General features: G+C 34.3%; 1 protein-coding gene across 9 annotated transcripts in view; it reads right to left on the bottom strand.

The window, feature by feature from the left end:
* The window catches only part of LOC126760511 (cAMP-specific 3',5'-cyclic phosphodiesterase), a 535,699-nt gene that overhangs the window by 47,489 nt on the left and 467,920 nt on the right, over window positions 1–20,290 (bottom strand). For 7 of the 9 annotated variants that reach the window (XM_050476199.1, XM_050476191.1, XM_050476192.1 and 4 more), the window contains one exon: window positions 6,770–6,808. The exons of the other annotated variants lie outside the window; for them this stretch is intronic. In XM_050476199.1, coding sequence (XP_050332156.1) covers window positions 6,770–6,808 — 39 coding nt within the window. The remainder of the gene's footprint in view (window positions 1–6,769; window positions 6,809–20,290) is intronic. 9 annotated transcript variants of the gene reach the window in all.

Genomic DNA, 20,290 nt, shown 5'->3' with positions numbered 1-20,290 from the left:
AATTTGGAAAACGAAAAGAATATAGTTGTATTTAAATTTTTGTTTGAAAACAAAAGCGTACAAGTGAGTGCGTCGTTGGACCAGCGAATGAGTGAGTGAGTGTGTGGCTGAGTGTGAGTGATAGTGAACGCTTGCCATAACACAAACAACCGTTAGTGCGCATATGTAGTTGCAACGCAAAATGTTTATAAACAAAATAGAAAGTGATAATTAATTCAGCTAGTTGGTTGGCAGTAAGTAAATATGGTACGTCATTAAGACATTGGCATATTCGGGGCGTGGCACATAAATTGCGCGTGGCATAAATATTCGTGAGATTCTTTCGATTCCCAACAAATTAGAGTTCGTGAGGTGAGGATTGATAGAATGCAATAAAATAAAAACAAAAAAAAAATTATTATAAAATTATATATGTATGTATATAGTACATATGTATGTAAAATAGAAATAAATTTGTGAAAAAATATTTTAAATTCCAATTTTATAGGAAACAATATTTTTATAAATTCGTAAAACATAACTTGAGTTAAAATAATTACAAAAATATAAAGGAATATAAAGAAAAAATATGTAACAAAAAATTAAATAATATTAAGCCAATAAGACAATTAACAATTTTTTGTAAATGTGTGTTAAAACAATAAAAAATATATGCAAATTTTTAAACAAAAAAAAAAAAATATTAAACGAATTTTTAAATCATAAAAATAAAAAAATAATAGCAAAGTTTTAGAAATAGTATAAAAAAGGAAAAACTGATTAACCAAAAACTTTAAAAATAAAACAAATGCAACTGAAATTCCTTATAATAATTTTCATAATAATAACTTTTTAAAATTTTGAGTCATAAAGGAACATAATATAAAAAATTAAATCAAATTAAGAGAAAACAAACAATAATAAAAAAGTAGGAATAATATTATAAAATCGAAAAAATAATATTTGTGTAAAGTTTTATTCCACTATCATCATTGGTTCCTAAATATTATACAGAAATTATGAAGGCGTGGTTGTGAAAAATATGCAGGATGTTAAGAAAATATTATATAAATTTCATTATCGGTTATATTAAAAATATAATTTCTTTGCCATTTCCATTTAGTGTTTCTGACGTTTTTGTTATTCGGTTAACGCACTTTTAGTGATTTTCAACATAAAATATATAATCTTTGAAAAATATATAAAATATATATATAATTCGCCATGTGGGCGTTTTCGCCAGTTGGCCGAATCCATCTTGAACTTAACGTTTTTATGGAGCCAAGGAATACGTGTACCAAGTTTCATCATGATATCTCAATTTTTACTCAAGTTACAGCTTGCACGGACGGACAGACGGACGGACGGACAGACAGACATCCGGATTTCAACTCTACTCATCACCCTGATCACTTTGGTATATATAACCCTATATCTGACTCTTTTAGTTTTAGGACTTACAAACAACCGTTATGTGAACAAAACTATAATACTCTCCTTAGCAACTTTGTTGCGAGAGTATAAAAATATGTGCATAAAAGACTTATATTAAAATTATAATTTAAAAATTTCATTTCTAGTTTCTAAGTAAAATTACAATCTTATGAAATATATGTATAAAATATATATATAGTTCGATAAAATCTTGGAACATAAAAAAATACAACTAAAAATAAGCAAAAAATTGCTCCAAAATCATTCCGAAAATCTCAAAACTGTAAAAAAGTAAAAAATATAATTAAAAAATTAAAAAAAAGTTTCCCGAGGAATATTTTTTCGAAATAATAAAAAGATCAAATGGAATATACTGTAGTAAAATAACAAAAGTAGTAAAACCATTCAAATTTGAGAGAGCAAAACAAATAAAAAAAGAAAAATAAGAAAAAAAGTTATCTTCGACAACACCGAAGCTTTAATACCCTTCACAAATGCTAAATATTCCTTACAGTAACTTGATTTTGATAAGTCAGTTTGTATGGAGATTGCACCATTATCGCGGATTATAATCCATGCTAAATTTCTTTAAGATATCTCAACAAATGAAAAAGTTTTCCATACAATCACTTCAATCCAAACAATAAATTTATTGTATATGTAGCTTCATAAATATATGTAGAATAACGTTGATTCCGACAAACGAGCAGCTTCGTGGTGAGAAAAGAACGGGTTCAAAATTTCAAATCAAAATCTCAGAAACTGAGTTCGCATATATACAGACAGATGGACGGACATGGCTCAATCGTGATATTGATCATTTATATACATATGTATATGTATATATATTTTATAGTCACCGACGTTTCCTTGTGGCTGTTAATACCACTAATTTTGTGGATAATAAATAATTGGTTGTTTTCCAGCGCTTTGGCGCCTCAGTTTTTGCTTACAAGAAACTTAACTACTTGTAAACTAAAAAATTTTGAAAACAAAACAAGTAAGCGGGAGCTAAGTTCGGTTGTAACGGAACATTTTAGACTATTGCAACTTGCAAGAATCAAATTCCTTCAGTCAAAATTTTTTATTGAAATATGGGAGTTGTGGGTAGTATCGACCCGAATGTATCTATTCTTGTTAGTAACATATTCGCAGATGCTCCCTGGGCAAACGTTAGGTACCTCACATCAATCATTAATCACATAGAGTAAAGTCAGCTAGATGTTCTGATAATGGATATAAAGGGGTGAGGTCGAGTTTTCATTCGGTTTTATTCATTCTAGGCAAAATGAGACACTGTTATGAGTAAAACACGCTCTCCCATTTTCATTGAGATAATTCACTTATTGTGTGATAGAAGCGGCATAAAGTCACTCGGAAGCTCGAAAATCTTTATATTAAGGTATACTACCCGTATTGACCGGATGCAGACCATTTTTGACATTCAGACATACTATTATTAGAAAAGGGTTCTCTCCGAATTTCCGTTATACTAATACATATAGAGCATACATATGTCTTTGGTAAAAAGTCAACTAGAGGCACTGGGGTCCACATGTTTGGTACCTAGGGGCTTGAACAGTTTTAGTTCGATTTGGTCTATTCTTGGTCGTAAGTTGGCATACCGCTAAGGGCACTATTCGGAAAAGTTATATCTCGCTGCTATTTGGTTTTTATTTGATATACTGGTATGTGAAAGAACCAGATTGAATTTAAAATTGCCTTATATGGGAAGTAGGTGGGGTTGCAGTCCGATTTCAGCTATGTTCGCGCTATAGCATAGGAATAGTGAAGAATGTTATGCATTGAATTTGGTGGAAATCGGTCTAGCAAATCTCGAGATATGGTATTTTGTTATGTGGGAGTGGTTCCGATTTCACCTAGTTTCACACTATCGTAAAAAGGCTGAGACGATTTGTTCTATGAAAATTTGGATGATATAGCTTTATTGGTTCGGAAGATATATAAATCAAATTTATTACAATACGGGGCCACGCTCACTTTTTAAATATTTTCAAAACACACGTTGTACCAAATTTGAGTTCTGTATCTGAATTAACGGCTTAGTTATGACAACTTATAGGTTTTAGCTTAATGGCGTTTTGTGGGTGTGGCAGTGGCCCGATTACGCCCATCTACGAATTCTTGCTGACTTTTTTTTGCAAAGGAACATGTGTGCCAAGTTTTATCAAGATATCTCAATTTTTACTCAAGTTACAGTTTGCACGGACGGACGGACAGACAGACAGTCAACCGGATTTCAACTTTTCTCGTCACCCTGATCATTTATATACATATATGTATAACCCTATATCTATCTCGATTAGTTTTAGGTGATACAAGCAACCGTTAGATGAACAAAACTATTATACCCTGTAGCAGCATGTTGCAAGAGCATTGAAAAATGTAAATGAATAAAAGTGTAAATGGAAATAAGTAAAGCAGAATTATTGCAAACAATTGTAATTTATGAAAGCACAAGCGAGAAATTGCACTTTGATTACGTACTTCTGAGTTTAGGCAGCTAAAGTGGGAGCTGTTTGCTGCCCTGAGTTCATAAATAAACTACAAGTATAGTACAGTAAACCAACGAAGCTGTGTGTGGCGAAAATATTTTTTTGGCAAATTCTTGTATATAAGCAAAGCAACCAATAAAAAAATATCATTAAAAAATATTCGTATTAAATTTAAATATTAAGTAATAAAATAACACCTATGAATATGAATTTAAAAGACTTTAGAGGCGTGTCTCAGGCAAGCAGCGCAAAATAAATAACAAACAAGAAGTTTAAAATAAAATATATATTTTCGTATTTGCAGAAATAGAAAATTTAAAAATATTCTGAAGGAAAAATATGAAATTTAGACGCATTTTCAAAATACTAAAGCAATGTTAATGTTGTTGACGTGCTGGCAAGGTAAACAACGAAATAGAAAAACAAAGGAAACAAAAAAAAACGAAAATACCTATTAAGTGAATTAAGGTTAAAATATGAATGGCATGAATTGGTCTAAATATATAAATAATGTTTTTTGGCAAGGAAAGGCTGCTTTGAAAATTAAATTTTTACTATTAAAAGTATGAAAAATTACAGGGACACTGAAGAGGAGACACTGAGCACGGTCTTACATACAGCTGCATTTGCAGTTTGAAAGCTGTAGCAGTCCAATATCACAAGTAACGAATGGTTTATTACTGGAAAACAACCAGAATTCTATGCTATACTACCTCATTCATATACTATACGCACTAGTATTTCTAACTACCAGATTAGGAAACCACCATACCACTTTAATGAGTATTAAGCTTCTTTTCTTCGAAAATCGCGAAATTCAATTTAGGCTTTTAGTACAAAATTGAGAGCATAACAGAAGGTGCCAAGTGAGCCTCTGCTCTCATCAGCTTTTCCATTAACCTTCTCGTGGAAAGCCAGTGGCAATTTAAACTATCCTTTTAGTGGGAAACTTGAAAAGAATCATCATATAGGAATAGAGAGAAACGACAAACGAGTTGATTGTCAGAAATGTAATTTTTCTAAGCTGCTTTAGACCTCTTAGAGTTAGGGTTGTTTGAAGCAATGAATTCTAGACGACCACCGGGAACACTAGCAACAACGGGTATACCACAAAAGTAATGTTGGGTAATGCTGAAGGTGGACAGATTACAAAGCTTTTACGTTTAGACAAGAGGGTGACAAGTAACTCTATAGAGATCATGACAGGGCATCTTCCTCAAAGATCAAACCTTTAGAAATCTAGTATTCTACTTTAAAGCAGAGCATTGATGCTAGAACATTACATTTGCGAATTGTGAGCCTTCAGTCAATTGAAACGGGACATTATCCATGACTCTCAATGTTGGAAGGTAAAAGGGAGAAACGTTAGACGAGTTGGCTGTCAGAAATGCAATTTCTCTAAGCTGCTCTTGACTATTTGGATCCCTCAAGTCACCGGCAGAATGAGGAGCATGTTCGGAGGGTGATGATACGCTAAAACAGTATATTTGCGAATACTCTGCCTTCACACATTTGCTCTTAATGATCCAATTTAAAAGACATTGGGTAGCTGGGGTGGGAAAATCCGATATTTAATCAAATCCACTGTGAAGCGCTTAATAAGGCTTAATTGACGGTCACTTGGAAGCACAATGGGCGTACTGTGAGCCTAAGAGTGGCCACCTGTACTATGACGCTTCTGCAACTTCTCTTTTCAACTAATCAAGCAATTGATAGTCTTAACTCAGAGCTTATATTGGGTAGTCGAAAAAATATTTTCGTATTTTGTCAATGGATGTCGTTGTAGTCATATATATCCAGTGCTACCAATCACATTGTGTCACACCATATAGTGTTGGAAAGGTGAGATTTTAAGCTTCATTTAAAAACTAAATTCGGGAAAGTTAAAAAAAAGTTACAGCTGTTCAAAAATGAGTGAATATAATGAATAAGTTCGCTCGCTTCCGTTCTGGAAACTTCAAAATTTCGATTTACACTGATGGAATAAAGTCTCTAGCGGAAAAATGGCAAAAGAGTTCGACCAAAATTGTACATATTTCTCTATTTATTATTATTATAAATATAAAAAAATTAGTTTAAGTTTGATTTGAAATACGAAAAGACTTTTTCGACTACCAAATACATAATTTCTTTGCTACAGTTGAAGTTATGGATGAACTTATAAGAGCGCGTTTTAATAAAAAAAAAGAAATTTAAACTAATAAAACTAAAAAATGTGTGTTGTTGTTGTAAAAAGTGTATACATTATATCTAAAATTGTGTTCAAGTATGCATGTATGTGCGTTTCTGCGACTGTACACCTAATGTATACACCAAAAACCAATAAATTCATACGCATATGTACATTTAAATCTAAAAGCAGCAACAAACAGAGTGAAAAAATACGAAAAAACTTGTTTGCTCAAATGCGGTTCAAGCTTCAATTTACAATTTTTTGAAACAAATATGGCTAAATATTACATGTTTATTTACTTTGTACAGCTGTAAAGCGCAATGTGCTCAAAATAAAAAAAAAAAGTAATAATAAAAAATGTGTTGCTAAGCAATACAAGGAAAGCGTCTATGGATTTTTATTACAGCGTTAGAGTTGCCAATGCATATTTATTATTTCCAAAAAAATATTGAAAAAAAATAGAAATTCTTCAAAAATAATTTTCAAGCATTTGCATTCATATTTGCTTTTAGAAAATATGTGTGGTATGCACACTAGCGTTTAAATAAATAGTATTGCCATACAAAGCGTATTTTCTAATCAACTACAATATTGCTATTTTTGTTTTTGTTATTTATTATTTAATATTTATTTCAAGTATTTGTATGCTTGCATTTTGTATACGTACGATCGGTCAATCAGGATAGAGGCCTCCTGCTCTTTAAACCTGTAAAAGGTTACAAACAACAACAATAAACATTTTGTTTAAAAATATATTTGCACGTTGATGATATTTGCTATTTTGTTTTTAAGTGATTACAGATTATTTTTTGTTTTTGATTTTTGTCTACTGTTTTTGAAAATTAAACAAAGCATATTGAGAATATATATTTGATTTGCGCATTTATTTGGTGGATAAATGGTGTTGCTGTTGCTTTATTGCTTTTTGGTTGTTCTTGATGAAAGCGATGGCTGTGGCTTTGCTGGTGAATATAGCGTAACTACATACAGTTATGTTTGTATATATGTATATGTATGCATATATTACATAGTAATATGTATGTAGTGGTTGTGTTGGCGAGTGTGTTTTGCGCGCTAATTGTTGTTGTGCTTTTGAAAAATATTTATTTTCCAACAAATAATAATAATAATACAATTAATAATAATAATTGCGTTGTGGATTTGGTGCTTTCGTGCGTAAATTCCATTTCATGGCTAATGTTGGAAATAAATATGAAATTTGAATTTTTTTACTTGGTGAGAAATATGGTAATTTATGCGGAATATTCTTTATGGATGTTAAAACAAAGTGGAAATGAAAAAACTTGTGCAGTGCAAAATAAAAACTATCGCAGATGAAATTATCAATCCAACAAAAGTTTGGAAAAATATTGAATAATAATTTTTATTTTAGTGAATTACACGATAAAGCTGTGGAATTGTGATTTTTCAAAGGAATATTAATAACTATTAAAAGGAAAATATATAATTACATATATTTGTTTTAATTTGAGTTTTCAAAAACTACTTTTTCGGTGTACTTTTATAAAATGTATGCGTTTAAAACGAAATTGAATTTCACAGAAGAATAATAAAGAATTTAATGAAAATATACAATTATTGCAAAACTTATTAAAAATATTTATTAAAGTACAATATGGCGGTACAATAAACATATACAAGTAATAGGCTCAATACGAGAAACGCAACGACTTTTAGAAGACCGGGGTGCGAGAAAACTACACCAGACATTACCTTAGTCCTAGAAGACTACATTTGCAGCGATCATCAGAATATATACTTCATGATCAACAAAACGGACAAGCGCCACACAGAAAAGGAAATGAATGACATGGTTAACGCACTCTTTCCATGCACGAAAAAATCGTCAGTGAACCAGAGTAAGCTGGCGAACTCTCCGTAGACAGTATGGTTTTAAACCCGGAAGGTCAACTATAGGCACTATCCGAAGCGTCATTGAAAGAAGTCGCACATCGTAAATATCCTAAATACAAGCGAATAGTTCTGTTGGCGACTTTAGAAGTTCGAAACGCCAGCAATAGCGCGAGATGGGCGGCTTTATCGACGCTTTAAGAAAAGATTTTAAAATCTTCGATTATCTCAATGCTGTGGTGCGGAGCTATCTTAGTATAATAAAACTGTTGTAACAGACTAGAGAGGGACCACGACAATTAGAGTAGAATAAGAGTCCATTATTAGCCCAGACCTGTCGAACATTAGTTATGACGAAATACTAAAACTTGAAACGTCAGACGAACTAAATTTAATCAGCTACGTGGACGACATAGCAGCAGAAATCACAGCCTGAGACACAGTGGAAGCCCGAAAAAAGTTGAATTAAGTCATGATTTGGACGCAAACATGGCTTGACTCACATAACCTCCATCTCGCTACAGAAAAACTGAGCTACTGCTGACAAACAAGTACATTCCCCTCGTAATAAGCATGCAAACGACTAAGGATATTCTAAGAACACAAAAAGCTGTATATTTCCTTGGCGTAATACTGGGCCCCAGACTAACCTTCTTGATAGAAGAAGAAATTTTAGTTTTATATCCTCTCTTTATTACACTTTCGAGTAGAAATTCCTATTTTAAAATGATTCCAAGTAAAATCTGCCGAAGGAATTATAAAGGGTGTTTTTCTGAGACATGTGGTTCTCAAAAATAAACAAAGGACGTATAAATTAATGTTATGCTTTTTTTCATAAAGATAAGCGTTTGCCATTGACATTTTTAAAAGGATTTCAGGCAAGTGACGCTGGCTCGATTAAATTCCAACCGAGAGAACCAATTTTCCACTATTTACTCGTATTGCAGCGAAGCGGGCTTAACTGCGTAGACAAGCGACTTCACCTAACCTCGCAAAAAGAGTGCAGTGTTGCTAAATTGCGCGATCTTAGAGGCCATATCACAGGCCCACGAATGGAGACAAGCTTCCTTCAATGAATTGATTGTTTCGTTCTCTGTATGTCATGGCGCATCATCTTGAGCTGTATATTTTAAACGTTGGGATTCGGAAGCATTCTTAAAAATGGTGGTAGAGGAAATTCTTTCTCTTACTCCCAGTATAAATTGTCAAAGCTAGACCTTTTTCAAAGCTCTAGGCGTGCCTACTCTTTTAAAATGTTTTAGCCGTCTCAATTAAACAGATTACTAGAAGAAGTTAGGGCATTTTTGTACTAGCTGTTGAGGCACTTATTAGGTTGCAGCCTTGACAATTTCGCATCGATTCAAATAAAGCTTGCCTTTTTGAATAATTATATATTTTTACAAATAAATATGTGTGGACTCCTTAACCGTTCAGTTGAAGGACAAAACGTGCTGATAGCGGTCAGCGTATCCTTGCTGTTTATTAATCTTGAAAATCAAATATTGCCACATCAATTTGTAAGGATAATATTTTCTTTTGTTAATGAAACATTTCCGTTACAATTAATTACTCATTTGTAGGTTGTTAAGTACAAATGATTCCAGGCGAAAAATCACTCACTCACTTTATCATAATAAAAATTAAATTTACAAATTTCGCGCACATCTGTGCACACATACAAACAGTAGTATATATACGTGTGCCTGCGTATATGTATGTATATGTGCGATTGACATTTGTCGCCAGCTATTTTTAAGCGTACTTCGACGGCGACTTTCACACCGCTCCATTTGCATAGCTGGCGCGCTGGCGGAATGCATTAATATTATTTTTTTAATTGACCTCGCATTTGTTATTCATGTTGTCAGCGCGCATTTGTCCTGTCCTTACACACCTGATGGCCAGCCGCAAATGCTGCTGATCTCGTATAATTCATTTCATATTTTCGCCATTGTTCGATTCCCTGCGTTTCGCTCGCTCGGCCACACATACCATTGCACTCCATCTGAAACCATTCGATTCGGTTGCATTTTGTCACACAATTTTATTCCGTTTTTATTATGGTTTATGGCACACAATGTTTATTCACGCCTTATATATATGTGTGTGTGTATGTGTATATGTGAGTGCTGCCAAGTGTTTGTATGCGGTTGCGTTCTCCGCATTGTTTTATTGTTGCGCTACGGTTGTTACAGCTGTATTCATTAAATATTAATTAATCCATTGTTTTACAATGGTATTGAGTATTTTACCGTTGTATTCCGTTATTATTACGAAGATATATACATATCTGTATCGATGGTAAATAACCAAAGTGAAAAGTGGTTGGGTTGAGTAGTATTGCATTTTTCATATTTTTTACAGCCATCATCTGCAGATTATTTACAGTTTTGTAGCTTGTCATTGTGACAATATTTATTGGATCGCGCGCTGACTTAATGCAACTGCGATACAAAAATTCGTTTGAAAGTGACTGTGAGGTGAGTTGGCTTCTGGAAACCTTAAAGCTTTATGGCAATTGCTTATGATTGCTCATATAATGATAGAATTTACAAATGCATACATATGTGATGGAATATCTCTCTCTCATTCTTTAGACCAAGTTGAGCATAAAATACTATACTGATTTAGCCTCACCATTTTATAATGTCCCTACTGCAAGAGAAATGATTAGAAGCAGTACATTCTCGCAGACAATTAGTGTCTAGATTATACCGAATCGGACTGATAGCTTTACTTTGACCTTGTGTGGAAGAAGTTATATTCGTGTTTTTTTTTTAATGAACTATAGGATTATTGTTGGTGAATCCATTGCTAAGTTTTGTGCGAAAGATTCGTATTCATGGGGTTTTTTTAACGGAATATCGTCAGTGAATCCATCATTGGCACAGAAATCGCGCAGTGAAACCAAAGAACCTTTGGATGTTGAATAAGATGATTCTTATCTTGCATTGGCGCTTACAAAAAATTGGTTTAATGAGCTTGAATGGGACGCAGGTCTGTCTATAATGAGCCCAATGACCCCAAAATTGGCGTGGCGAAGTTTTCATTATCCGCGCCATTGTAGTTACCTATGAGCGCGTGCGATCTTTTCTCTCATTCACCTTATTCGAAGAGACTTTTGGCACCTCCTTGACAAAAAAATAGAATCCACTAAGTACGTATGAATTAAAAAGTTTTTTGAAGGACCCAAAATTTAAATGAAATTTCTAGATTTCAAGCAAAAATTTACTAAAAACATATTTTTGGGAAGCTCTTTAAGAGAGCGTCTGCATTTGTGGTTTGAAAAAACGATTTGTTTTGCATATTTCGAAATGTAGATATAACTGTAAATCACAAAATTATTTAGTCTTTATAAATTTTACGTTGATTTTGTAGACTTAAATTTTAGATAACTGGTAGGTTTTTCCAAAATATCAAAATTTCAATGTTAAGTGTATATTTAACAATAAAAATTTATGAAATATTTAATTTTTATATGAAAAAAAAAATGTTGAAAAAAGGCTGTCTTCTCCCAGAGAGAACCCATGTAACCTCTTAAAATTTCATGGAATAGTTCGTCTTATCTGATGTAAAAAAAGACCTCTTCCGTAAATATTGCCCACGGTTGAATTTATAATTGGGATTTTTTGCCAGTGTGATAGTCTATCTCTAACTCATTCACTCAGCGTGATTCTTAAGAAAGAATCCATTGATCTTGAAAAGGCATCAAGTATGATAGATACGCTGCATGTAACGTTCCGAAATCGAAGACAAAAAGCCGAGGAAAATTTTCGATCTATTTATGACACGAAAAAAATGGCTGCAGAACTGAAAGTTGACGAAGAAAAACCAAGAATCTGCGGCGGACAAACAAAACGCGAAAATTTCTGCGTGAGAACTTGCGAAGAATACTACAGGGTCTCAGTGTACTTTCCTCTGTTAGATACAATCGGCAAAGATTTGAAGACGCGGTTTTCTAGAGATGTATTGAATGGATTTCAAATTTGTTACGTCCAGAAAAAGTATGTGCTTTGAAAACCAAACAAATGGAAAATCTGATTGACTGCTTGTAGATAGATTCAAAGGCCTTTCGGATAATGACAACGTCATGCGACGATTAAAAATTAAAGGTGAACTTGTTCACTGGCAGTGCCATTGGGGCAGAAGTAAAAGTCAAAAGACAACAAGTTACCGAATACTCATTGGAATCGTTGAACATTGAAGTCACTATTCAGACATACGCTGAGCTTCCTTTTGAATGCGAAAGACTTCTCAAAACTTGGCCCACATAGTTTTGTTTTGCGAAATTGTTCTATACAATACGTGAACTGACTACAGTATTATATTTTGCAATAAAGCATAAAGTATGTCACTTGCACGCCTACAATTTACAGTTTTTTTTCAATTTTGTAGGATTTGATAATAGAGGGTCGATTTGATATTTTTCCACTATAATATTAAACTGTATAAAGACTATACTATATTTCATATAATAATCTTTATATTTTAAGTAAATGTTTATTTTCCCCCAAAAAAACTGTTTCTGGATCCGCTTCTGGTATAGACATGAGCTTTTTTTTTTTGATTTTTTCTCGATTTTTACATTATTTTTTCAGCTTGAAAAATATGGCTGAAAATTAATTTGTTTGTAAATAGCTGTCATTTTAACAGATTTGCAAATATTCAGAAATAAACTTGTGTTAAGTCATAACTGGGATGAAATGCATTAATTAATACTCTTTTGGGGTTTAACGAAGTTCTGAAGCAGAAATCTATTGCCGAGAGATCGACTACGTAACACCGGCAGTGGTGCATTCAACGGCTCGTTAAAGGTAGACTTACAATTTAAAAAAAGAGTATGCAAATCTCATGCGTAGCTTGTTTGCAGTCTATCGTCCAAAATAGGCTCGAAATTTGAGCGCTATGATAGATGAACCCCTTACGTTAAAAGTTGAGTGGTGAGCACGAAAGTCTCAATATACGATATATTGTCAAGCTATTATGTGGGCAAATGGAGCATATCACTTTATCGATGAGTTCTAGTCAGATTGTTGATTGATTTCGATGAATGGCGACTTCATGAAAGATGGTAATATAGAAAATTAGGAAATAGGCGCACTAAAATGGATAGAGGTTATTTCGGCACTATGTTTCATAATGTAAACAAAATTTTCTTCGGAAAATCACAATCACCAAATCATTTTTGAAAAATTATTTTGATGAAAAATTATTAAGTTGAAACACCTAATCTCGCTAGCATTTGTCTTCTTTTTGCTTGTTAAATTAGTTCTTGCACCTTTGCGTCGCATCTGCATAAAAATTTCCACCATAAAGCGGCAATGAACATAAAACATAGTACGTTTGAACTAAATGCAAGGTAGGGCGAAAAATTCCGAAATTTGAATTCGGCATTGAAAGTACGAAAATGTTAAATTTGGCTCATTTCGTCTTTTGGAATATTTTCTGTAAAACCATAAGGCTTTTTTTTAATAAAAATCCGAATGCAAAACTAGAACACGAATGCCATTAACCTGTGCCAAGTAAAAAGATGAAAGAGAAATATGTGAAAAGACAAAAAGCCATGTTTTGCAAGAATATAAATTTGTTTGAGTACACACACACACATATTTAAACAAGGTATACTGTATAGAATTGGTACATACAAGTACATAATATGTATGTTTTAATTGTTTATTTAAGTTATTTGATATCTAAGTGCACTGAAGCTGCTCGATCTTCCCAAGCGACATCGCTTCGCTCTATGGACTCTTGAAAGGTTCCAAAAAGATCCGACCTCTTTGAACCAAATTTGGTTTAGCTCAGAGGCTCATTCAAAATCCAGATCATCCAGAAAAAACAACGATTTGGTGTGATGGTGTCGGTGGTACAGCGGTCCATAGTTGAAATTGAAGCTCGTGATCTCGGCGACATTTGGTTCCTACACATCGTATCAATCAATAGACTTATTCATAGAAAACTTCGGTGCGCAGATAGTCTAACGTTTTGGGCCAGTAGTTTGGCCACCAAGATCGTGTGATATAAAAGCGTTAGAGTTTTTCCGCTGGGAATATGTAAAGTCTAAGGAATATGCGGACAAACCCGCTTCGATTCAGGCCTTAGAGCGAAATAAAAAATTGGATTCAACGGATGGACCATCTAAGACGTAGCCGCAGCCAACATTTGAAAGAGATAATCTTCAAGAAATAAAGGCCAAAGAATGTACTTTCGAATCATAATAAACATTCCCATTAAATTTGATGATTCTGTGATTTTTCTTTAAAAAAAAGTGGGGAAAAAGAAGTAGGGAAATGGATCACCCTTTATAACAATTAGGGTATATAAACGCGTTTTAGGATGTTCACCCTCTTAATTATGTGTAAACCAATCGAGGCAGAGATACAAGTATTTCTCAAAACATTTAAATCAATAATGTAGGTTAGGTTATGTGCGATGACTGATTCTCAAGATGGTGATCGCTTTTAGACTGCTATATGTAGTCCTTTGAAGCCATAAAATATAATTAAATAAAATATAATTTTCGTATGCCATTTTATAAGTCAACAAAGCGCAGTGAGGCTAATACAAATCTATTAAGGCGTTTAGTTTCTATTCCAACTAACACAGTGGGATATCTGAAAGTGTGAGATCTAGTGTGTTTAAGCCTTCATCTCGCCTTCTTCCAAACAGTTTCCTTAGTTGGCAGCCGGTAAAGTTTTTAAGCATCGAGAAAGCCGATAGAATAAGAACCAGTTAGAACCCCACAACTAGAGACAGGCCAATCTTACTGAGGGTAATGAGTTAGACTTTGAGCCAGAGCATCTTGCGACAGCGAAGGAACAGTTGGGAGCGCGACGCTGGCCAAGCTCAGCTTTGCAAAAGTACTTTAATGCCATTGATAAAAAGTAAAAATACCGCCACCATATGAGCAGAACCACGCTTCTAAAACCTTCCGAAGTTCGGTGTCCCTCTCTTACTGTTTTTTTTATCCGCCCGCTTCTCCATCCAGGTCTGTTGACAGAGAAAATACGGCTAGATAATACGGCAAATCGTGCGTGAATTGTAGAATCCTCTGACACATGTTCATTTGGAAACTCACACTCTCTCTAATTTAACGTTAATACTGAAAAATCTTAGTGTTCTTGGAATTGTTGATTAAGCCCTCGACCATTCCAATAATTTTAGACATTTATTTTGAATATTTGCTTTAAAGACTTTTTCAGCCTCATGAATATTTTGCTGAATGCCTTCAGGATGTGTCACCATTTATATTTAAATCTCGAGGCTCCTTAGTAATCGTTAATTAATCGGTCTGTTTTGAGCTGTCATTTTTTTTGCTTCTTCGTGAACATCAACAAAAAAATTGGAATAAACTAATACATTTACTAATAAAATCGAAAACAATATATATAGTATATGTATGTATGCACAGTTGGGGTTTTATTTGGGAAAACTCACATTCCCAGCTGATTCCTTAATATCCTTTATACAGCCTATATAATAAATACCAACACACGACATTCAGATTTTACTGAAGCATCAACTATACAAAGCTTTCAGTGGAAAATCGCCACAATAAAATGAGTGTGCAGTATAATTACTGAAGCAACCCACAAGAGTACGTACATATAATTTTGAAAATTAACAAATCCAAGAAAAAGTGAGAAATTTGCTTTAGCAAGCTTCACGATTGACTGAATCTGGAAAATGTTTGCATTTCCACGAATGCAATTATAAATCGCAATATTAAATTTTTCGCTCATTCAACAGCTCACTGCCATTTCTATTTGCAGACCGAGTTGAGCGGGTCTCTATACGTTTGTGTGGTTATAAACATACTATGTATGTACTGATGTATATATGTACATACGAATAGTGCCGTGAGAGAAAGTATATTTGCAGGTATTGGGGCGTGCGGCAAATCAACCATGAAGGGTGCATTGCTGCTTGGTGGGCGATGCTACTCTAGCGAGTCACGAGATTCTGCACTCTTTACGTATAGTTAAGAAGTACTAGAATGTGCAGTTAGGTTGTATATAAAAATGACTTCATTCAAAAAATTTATTCACTTTATTCAGTTATTCACGAAGGCAGTTAACCAGGGGGTCTAAGCCGTTAAAAATTTTCGAATATAATTCAGAGCATACTGTGTAATAGATTAAAGCTCACCGTCAACAAACTGATTGGACTTTATTAGTGTGACTTTAGGCCTGTAAAATCAACAACTGGCCAGATATTCACCATTTGCCGAATCCTGGAAAAGACGCGTGAAAACACGACCGACACACACCGGCTCTTCGTCGATTTCAAAGCTGACATCACGAAAAAGAGCTGCCTTATGCCGCTATGTCTGAATTTGGTATTTCCGTAAAACTAATATGGCTGTTTAAACTGACATAAAGCGGCACCAAAAGCTCCGTCAGTATTGGGAAGGACCTCTCCGAGCCGTTCGATACCAAACGAGGTTTCAGAAAAGGCGACTCCCTATCGTGCGACTTCTTCAATCTACTGCTGGAGAAAATTATTCGAGCAGCTGCTGGCGTACGTCGATGACATTGATGTCAATGGCCTCAACATCCCGGACGTTAGTTCTGTTTTCTCTACACCGGACAAAGAAGCGAAGTAAATGGGTTTGGTGGTCAAGCAAACCCGTACTCGCTATTTGACCTACACGTCACTGTTGACAGTCATAGCGTCGAAGTTGTAGATTATTTCGTCTATCTGGAAACCAGCATTAACACCACCAACTACATATGTATGTCAGCCTCGAAATACAACGCAGAATATCCCTTGCTAACATGTGCTACTTTGGACTAAGTAGGTAATTGAGAAGTACAATCCTCTCTCGACGAACAAAGACCAACTTCTTCATAACCTCATAATCCCCGTTCTGCTGTATGGTGCAGAGCCATGGACGATGAGACGACGTTACGAGTTTTCTCGAGAGAGGTTCTGGTCCTTTGACCATTGGTAACGGCGAGGAACGATACCTGCCGGGGGAAGCAGAGGAAGAAGACCCCTACTCCGTTCGAAAGACCAAGTGGAGAAGGACCAGTAGACCCTTTTGTCTACATAACTATATAAATTCCAGGCACCTATTTATTTCTCAATCAAAAAATAGTTTTTTGATCAAGACACAATCAAGAAGTGTATGAACTTAGTCATAATAGACTGGAGAAGCACTGTTTTCTATAAACCTGTTTTCATGAGAAAATTTCTTATTTATCAAATATTGAATTATTTCCTACAGGTGTATACTTTTTTTCTGTTTGCTGGTAAAATAGTGCGCGGATGATTGTGTTGTCTTAGTGCTGTGGGTATGTGTGCATGTATAAGTGGTCTTACTGGTGAGTGTGTGTGTACGACTTCATGGAGGAAAATAATTTTCCGTTTCGCGCAGAAAACTGTGGTTTCATCTGCTCGTTGCCGTAGTTTTTGCACTATTTCATTGGGGTAGGTCAGCTGGAATTTGCACGAGCACCGTATGGCAAAATTATAGTGAGCACAAAAAAAGAAACGCACATACAATAGTTTTTAATTAAGTCTGTTTCTTTTGCTTGACTTTGCTTTGCTTTCGCACAGTATTGAGCTGAACAGAGTTTAATAAGCATAATAAAATAAAGTGGTCTGATAGTCACTTAATGTTGATTAAAAGAAGAAGAAGAAAAGTAATATGCCTTAGTTTGGTTAAATTAAGTTTAGTTTTACGTATATTTCGGAATTTAAAAAATTGTTTAGACAATTTTTTAATAAAAAAATAAAATTTCATAACAAATTGCAAAAATGCTGTAAGCATAATTTTAGGAAATAATCGCTGTAAGATTTTGAAAAAACCTCACTGAGTTATTAACATTTGGTTCTTTGAGCCGAATTTGGAGCTCTCCCCAATGTAATTATTATATATATAGGCAATACATAAAGTCCTATTATATAGGCTAGTTATTTATACAGAAAAATTTAAACAAAATTGTAAGATCTGCATATAAAATTGATCACATATGTCGTGTTAGTAAGAAACTAAACGCGGTGATTGGACTATCCTAAGAAAATCCGCGGCTGTGAATCAAGGCACAAAACATCATGGTTATAACTAGAAAGAAAATTCTTGATGCCCAGGCAGATTTATCCGAAAAGGTGTTGTAAACGTCCAGCACTTTTTCAGCGAAGCCATTAAGGAATCAAACTACATATGAATGAACTAAATCGGATACGCTTGATTTAGATGATGGAGTTTTCATCAGCAAGAGGAGAATTCAAAGCCTCAAGGAAAAATTGTATGAGCTAAACATGATGCCTGAAAGAAACATAGGGAAGCAATATTCTTTGGCATACGTAGTGTTTGTTACAAGTTCGATTATGTTCGAAAAATGGATGACTGATTCAAAGAAATAAATGAAGTATATTTTCAGGCGCTCCATAAGTATGCAAAAAGATTAGAAGAAGTAAAAGAAAAAGAAAAATTAATAATGATACCAAAATTATATCTACCTTCTACAACTGTGAAGAAACCAAAACCAACTAATTTGGTTTAAAAGATAGAAAAAATACTAATTACGGTTCGATTATTCCCTCTATCTTCTGCAATTGGAAAAATCAACTAAGTTGGAGCAAACAACCGATATAGAAGAAGATGAAGAGGCTGGACAACAGAACAGGAAAAGAAAAAAAACATGATCGAGAAAGTGTTTTTTATTGCATCAAGTTATTCAAAAAGAAGAAAAGAACGGCGACCAGGACTGCCATCAACATAAACTAATGATCAACACGCCAATAAAATAAAGGAAACGGTGCTAGAGAATCTATGATTAACATTCAAAGATCTTACAGGCAACTGTTGGAATAACGCAAGGATCAATGAAAACCATTTGAAAATATCATTTGAGCCTAAGAAATGTGAAAAAACAATTGGTTTCAAAAACACTAAATTTTTTCGAAAACAACGACGCGTTAACGGCAGTGAAACAATATTTTCCGACTACCAGGATGCCTTGAAACGTATTATCACTGACAATGAGTTTTGAATCTATGATTACGACCAGAAAACAGATGATCAATCGGCCGAATATCGTGGCAAAGGTGAGCCGAAGTCGAAAACACCACTTCAAGTCATATTAAAAAACCAAGGTAATTATGTTTCTTCACTTATCAAGATGTGGGCACTCCGAATTCCTTCTGTCCGGCCAAACTGTCAACAAGGAATTCTATTTGAGTGTTATGCGTCGTTTGCAGGAAGCTATTCATATAGAGAAGCCTGAATTCTGGGCGGACAACTCTTGGTTTTCGCACCACGATAATGCACCGTCGCGCACCGTTTTCGTAAAATTTTCAACCAATATCGTGCCGTACCGGCGAATACGGTGGCCGTATGATGTCTAGCTATTCAGCAAACTCAAACGACCGCTTCGAGGAAACCGTTTTGAGTCAATTGAAGACATTAAATATGAATCGCCATCCGCATTGAAGGCTATTCCGTAAATTGACTTTAACAATTGTTTCGAGGATTGGAAAAAACTTTGATACAAGTGTATTGTGGCCAAGGGGGCTTACCTTAAGAATAAATTAAGAGTTTTAAAATTATGAACAAAGCCTTACTAATTTCTGCTCTTAGTAGTATAAAGCGTGATCTAAATACAATGGATGATCAGATAACATGGTTCTAATGTTTGTAAAGAAAGAATTTCACTTTTGTTATATGTATGGTGATTTGATGGCTCTGAGCTCTATTTAAATGAATGGTTCCACAGATAACGACTACAGTTTTTTGGTTCGTTCCGTTAACTGTAACAAAACCGATCTCATGTTTTTGGATCTGAAGCTAGGATTCTTCGACTAATTACACAATAAGGCTGTTTTGGTTTTCGAAAGCGAGATATTCAAAATTCTTTCTCTGTCGGAATGAGCAAGATGGGAGAAGCTACTGGTTTTTTATCAACTATAAGTTAAAAAATAACTGTTTTTATAAGCTCATAGAATTTTTATATTAAAAACCAAAACTGAATGTGGTTGCTTAGGCAGGTAATAGAGAGTAGTATTTTCAAAAACCTCATTAAAACTTTTGTTTAAAGAAAAATTTCCAGGAAGAAAATTTACATATTTATATATAAAAGATAATTTAAACAAACCGAAGAAAGAAAGGCGGTCGAGCACGCAGTGGAACGAGTGAGTGGCAAAGTATGTGACAAAATGGCAGCATATATGTAGATAACCCATAACCCTAAGGCTGTACAAAATATTTCCGAGAAATGAAGACCTTTTGCATGGGTGTGTGTGTGCATAAAGGACTGTGAGTGTGTGAAAGCTCATTGAAAAAGGGTAAATATATTTACTGACACCAGCA

Source organism: Bactrocera neohumeralis, chromosome 5 (genome assembly GCF_024586455.1).
Source record: "Bactrocera neohumeralis isolate Rockhampton chromosome 5, APGP_CSIRO_Bneo_wtdbg2-racon-allhic-juicebox.fasta_v2, whole genome shotgun sequence".
In the NCBI taxonomy this organism is placed as follows: domain Eukaryota; kingdom Metazoa; phylum Arthropoda; class Insecta; order Diptera; family Tephritidae; genus Bactrocera; species Bactrocera neohumeralis.
The sequence above is the reverse complement of the archived record's forward strand: the minus strand, read 5'-3'. Positions and strand labels throughout refer to the sequence as shown.